At 36.3% G+C, this 5,751-nt stretch overlaps 1 protein-coding gene across 1 annotated transcript in view; it reads left to right on the forward strand.

Moving 5' to 3' along the window:
* lobo (coiled-coil domain-containing protein lost boys) overlaps positions 1-4,299 on the forward strand; it is a 12,375-nt gene extending 8,076 nt beyond the window's left edge. Inside the window, exons 2-4 of the mRNA XM_017623927.1 lie at positions 3,086-3,445; positions 3,505-4,219; positions 4,262-4,299. Coding sequence (XP_017479416.1) covers positions 3,086-3,445; positions 3,505-4,219; positions 4,262-4,299 — 1,113 coding nt within the window. The remainder of the gene's footprint in view (positions 1-3,085; positions 3,446-3,504; positions 4,220-4,261) is intronic.
* Positions 4,300-5,751: the final 1,452 nt, after the last annotated feature.

A 5,751-nucleotide genomic window follows, 5' to 3' on the forward strand; every position in this document is an offset into this window, starting at 1 on the left:
GGTAACAAGAGCAAATTCAATTTAAATCTATTAAATACATTCTAGCGTGTCTCAGTCCTTTACCCACAAAAGCGGCTATAACTTTTTTTTTCTATTCAAAACAGTAAGTGTGACACCTTCCTGAAATCTTTATTAAATGAGCAATTTTTTTATGTAATGTAAAGTTATAGCTCAGTACATTTTTTTTTCACCCGAGTTAGTCAAAGTTGGTGAAGAAAATATCAAAAAGTTAAAAATCCAGAAATAGTCCTAATTTTATGATGGTTCCTTAATATATTTTAACTACATTGCATTTGAGTATGGAGAGGCAACAATCTGGAAGTATTTTACATAAAAAATTTACTAAGTTTTGCCCGGTTTGTAGTTGCAGTTAAAGAAAACACATGAAAAGGCACGATTTTTTTTAAATTCGAAAAAATGTAAATATTTCAAAAACGGTGACACTTTTACCTGAACATTTTTTGTTTAGCAGGTAGCTCATCCATCCACCTACCTTCCTCTAAAGTTTGGCACGTTACTTCTGGGACACCCTGTATATATTTTGAGTTATGTCTTCGAAATGTCACTGTCGAGGTGTGAACTTTCATCTGCTTCATCAGTCGCAACTCGAGGGTACCTATGAACATTTTTTCGTACAGATTCTGCTTGATATAATATGGAATTTGACATTGTTGCAAGGTTGTGTAAAGTCTAGCTTAAGCAGTATCTAAAAGTAGGAATCATTAAGAGTCTCACAAAAAAATTTTAAGAAAAGTGCATGACAGTACATTGTTTATATTGTCCAAAAAAAGTCGACTCTGTTCATATTTTTTTACGAAAAAACGCCTAATTGACACATTACTGTAGCTACATCCGTCATAACATATTAATTGTTTTTATACCCGAGCGCACTTGTGCACAAGGGTATTATAACTTTCTTCACATAACGGTTGTTTGTAACAGGCAAAACGATTCGAGATAGATATAGACAAATGTATACATAAATGATCAGAATGAAAAGAGAAATCGATTAAGCGGTGACTGTCTGTCCGTCCGTCTGTGCACACGATAACTCGAGTAAAAATTGAGATATCTTAACGAAACTTGGTATGTGCACTTCCTTCGGGCGTAGGACGGTTGGTATTGAAAATGGGCAAAATCGGACAATAACCACGCCTACTTCCCATATAACGGTAATTTTCAGAAATACGAAAACTGCGATATTTTAGTAACTACTGAAGATTATTCACTCAAAATTGATATTTACAATAATTTTTAGACGAAAAATAAGAATATTATACATTTTTGGAAAATGGGCGTAGCCACGCCCACTTATGGATACATGTGTATATCTTGGTAACAGTTGAACCAATATCTTCCATACTTGGCACAGTTGTTAGTCTTGCTACAGCATACCAAATGGCCGAAAATTTTTAAAATCGGACAATAACCACGCCTACCTCCCATATAACGGTAATTTGGAGAAATACGAAATCTACGATAAATAAACAAATATTAAAGCTAATTTACTCAAAATTGATGCTTGCAACAATTCTTTGCCAAGAAATACGCTTATGATAAAATTTTGGAAAATGGGCGTGGCACCGCCCACTTATGATCACATATATGTATCTCGGTAACCGTTCTACGAATTTGTACCAAACTCGGTATGATTATTGTGCTTGCCACATTGAAGCAAAACGTTGAAAGTTATTGGAATCAGATTAAAATTACGACCACTTTTCATATAACGGCAAATTTCAGAAATGCTTGAAACTTCAATATTTCGACATTTAAGGACGCTAATTTACTCAAAATTGATACACACCGGCTTACCGTGTTGCGGTAGCTTTCGCAAAGGTGAAAATCATATACTTAGTACCTGCGCCGGGTACTTAATGTTCGGCTCCGCCCGAACTTAGACTTTCTTTCTTGTTATTTCATAAAAAAGACCAACATTTTGTATGTTCAATACAGTCTTTTCAGCGTTCTGGCATACCACTGTGATAAATAATGTCCATTTGATTTGTGTAATTTTTAGAAAACAAAGATTCAAAAGATCAAGTTTTACCTACAAAAACTACTAAAAAGGGCTTTAAAACCACAGGATAATTTTTTCTGTGTAATTGGGCATTTCTTAACAGGTTGGAATTATCAAAACTTCAAAATTCCACTTCGATTTTTTTCCGGCTAATGTCGTCATATGGCCCATTGTGGAGCGTGCACGAAATTGAGCCTTTAAGGCGGTCGCGTAGTTGTACTAAGTCTGTCCAGTCTCTTTGCATAATTGTAGTTTATGTAGTTTATTCCATGTTTAGTATAGCACGATCCGGCTCGAAGGACTAGCTTTTGTTGATGAATAAAACGAAAAATTAATTTTAACAAAACCATTAAAGAAAAAATTAGTAAAAGCAGGGCTGCCGCGTAGTCCAGTTTGTCAAGAAAATCTTTTAAGCGTTAGTGTTACCGCATCCATCATTTTACAACAAGATTTAGGAATAGAAACAACATATTTTTATAGTTTATAATGTTAATGAATATGTCGTGCATTCTATTCCGGAACAGTATTTACATAGCAAAAAACTTGAAAGTTAGGGGCGCCGAAAATATTAAGCGAGCATTTTCTGGTACTATTATTGAATATATAGGACAAAATGTGGCCCCTACCTGGATACGCCCATGTATGTAATCATAAAAAATAATAAACTGAAAGCTTTTACCTGGCCAGACGATATGGGGGCATGAATTGGTATATACACGTTGGTGCCCCTACAAGAGTTAATCATGAAATGGGAGAAAACACTGTATAAAAGAAGAGGCTTATAAAAATAAGTCTGCATGCTGAGCGTTATAAAACCATTTTACAATATGTACATCAGCAAAACAAATGTTCTTCACACTTAGAGTTTTGTGTTATTAGGGTAATGTCAGCTGTGGAATGAATACCAATGTTTGGGTCCATGCCTTTAAAAATGTATTTCAAGTTGAGACATTCAATCATTTCCTAGCGTTTTCTCATTGTTTGGAGATTCATTTTATTTTTTCCGTTGAGATTTGGTTTAACTTAACACACGTGCATACTTATAAATCATCTTTTATATTCCAGCCAGCTCGTTTGATCTCCCCCGCAAGTGTTCTTCGGCGTCGGCGAGGAAATAGTTTTGAAATCGCCACTCTTCTTTGCAGTTTGCTAATTGGCGCTGGATACCCGGCTATGGTAGCATCTGGAGTTGCACGTGCAAATACAGTTTTAAACGATCAACGCCATATACTCTTCCCACATCAGATAAAGGACATAAAAACGGAAGAGGAGGAGAAGTCCAAAAGTGCAGCGGGTGAGAAATATAAACTGCGTACAATTCCTGATTTTGAAAGTCACCTAGAAGAAAACATGGCAGGTATGATGAAACTAAAAGAAGACTATGAAAGACGCGTTCGCGAGGAAGCAGAACGGGTGGAATTGGAGGTATTAAACTGGTTTTAAATGAATTTTATTTTTTTAATATTCAGTATAAACTTAATTAGGAAATGGAATTGATTGCTGTGGATAAATACCATTTTAGACGGTCTCATGCATGGGTTATTATTGTCGATAATGCTCCATGGAGTATTAAACCAAAGAAAACATATATAAACGATGAAGGCGATGAAGTGGCTGAGCCACCTAAGGTGCGGTTTATTGAACCGTCAACTGGCTTCATTTGTGAAACTTATTGCAAGCAGTATATAATTATTGATAGCGTGTGGGATCATCAAAATTATTATGTTAATATGCAAAAGTATCAGAGGGTGACTGAAATACGTTGGAACTTACAAGATAACAATGACTGGCAGCATTTATTGCCAGGAGAGCCTCCTGAAATGCGTATATATCCTGCGGGATCTAAGGAAAACATAACAGAAAGCGTACGTACATTGAGGGAAGAAAAGCATTTAGACACCATTCTATCATGGGTTATTAAACTACATATTGGACTTAAGGAATTTGAAGAAAGATTCCCCAATTTAGAAAAAACTATAGAATACGCTGGAGCCATTCATAACCGCTTTTCACCTTACTCACAACGCGATGGCAAAGCTGAGCAATTAACATTGTATGACGATGGTGACAATAAAAAGCCAAGTATACGTTGGGAATATTATGAAAATAGGGTGGACTTGCTGCAACAAATAAAATATTTTTTTAACACTGGGAAAATAGAGGAAACGTTTTTTAAAGGACGGAGCGATAGTCTTCGGTGTAAGTATTATGCAAACATAAAATGAACACGGTTAAATCCAGATTTAAAGGACTCTTATACAACGAAGATTAAAAGTTGAAAGATGTCTATGAAGAATACCTATTAAAATATGTATACATACACTTTACTAAACAAAATATTTTTTTTGCTCATCTCTGGGTAAGTTGTCCGTTTCTACTAAAATCGAAGTAGACTAATGTGTAAACCAAAACACATAAATATGTACATATGTACAATGTACATATGTACATTGTACATACATACAGCGTTGCCAGGAGTCCTATTTTTGACCAGACAGTCCGGTGTTTTGCCTGCAAATTTATGAAATTGGACGTAGGAGGGTTATTTTGCAATAGATTGGTGTCAAGCGTATTGATGTGTTGAGTCGAAAGCAAAGCCGGCCACACAAATACTAAAGCATCTGCATAAGTGTGCGTGTCACGCGTGTGAGAACCCTGCAGTAAAATTTAGAGACAGTGGCTGACTTCCAAAACATATATCAATACAATGTTTGGATACTGTTATACTGCGGTATATAAACTGTTTGCATATGCAGAGTTGCGACACATTGCAACCATATACATTGCAAACTTTAAATATTCAATATAGCAATGAACAATTTTTCTGAATTTTCCATTTCTAAAACACCAATGCTAACCAATAAGAAACTAAGCATCAACTTTGTTTCTATTGCGCTGATTTCTCGACCGCCACCTTTCGATATTTCTTCGGCTGCGTTTTTGAACAGTATACATTGTCAATATTTTTTAGTTCGACGTTATGGAACCTTATACTTTGTACGTATGCAAAGCAATTGACTTTTAGAAGTCAGCTAGTCTTGCAAAGTGCTAGTTCCGAACTACATATTTCAGAACTATCTCCGAACTACTGCCAAAAGGCTGGAGAGCGGGACAGTTGAAACTTGCGGTGTAAATGTACAAATTCTCACTTCTCGTACAATACGAAAGTAGCTCAGCGAGAAGACTTTCGATTCAAGCATTGTTGGTCGCGAGCAGTGATGCCAGATATTCTCTGTTTAATTACCCAAGAAAATCGGGGGGAAAATCCCACAATTACCCACATCTTAAAAATTTATCGCTGCGCACCACTGATTTAAGTAGTAAAAAAGTAACATTCATGTTACCTTAATATACGTATGTTTATATATAATATTCTTTCGAAATTCAGTGGTCGGTAGATTACTCACTAAAGGTCTAAAATAATTTAAAAACATCTACTACTGTCATAAATTAGCTTCTTCTCCTTCTTTTTTGGCGCTGTAACCGCCAAAGCGATTTTGACCGAGTTCAGCAAAGCACGCCAGTCGTTTCTCTTCTGTGCCAACTGACGCCAATTGGAAGCGCCAAGTGAATCCAAGTCCTCCTCCACCTGATCTTTCCATCGCAGTGGGGGCCTCCCTCTTCCTCTGCTAACACCAGCGGGTTCCGAGTTGAATATTTTCAAAGCTTGAGCATCGGTGTCCATTCGAACGAAATGGCCAAGCCAGCGGAGCCGCTATATTTTAATCCGC

The sequence above is a fragment of the Rhagoletis zephyria genome, unplaced genomic scaffold (genome assembly GCF_001687245.7).
Source record: "Rhagoletis zephyria isolate East Lansing unplaced genomic scaffold, Rhagoletis_zephyria_1.1 Rzeph_scaffold_03421, whole genome shotgun sequence".
NCBI lineage: Eukaryota > Metazoa > Arthropoda > Insecta > Diptera > Tephritidae > Rhagoletis > Rhagoletis zephyria.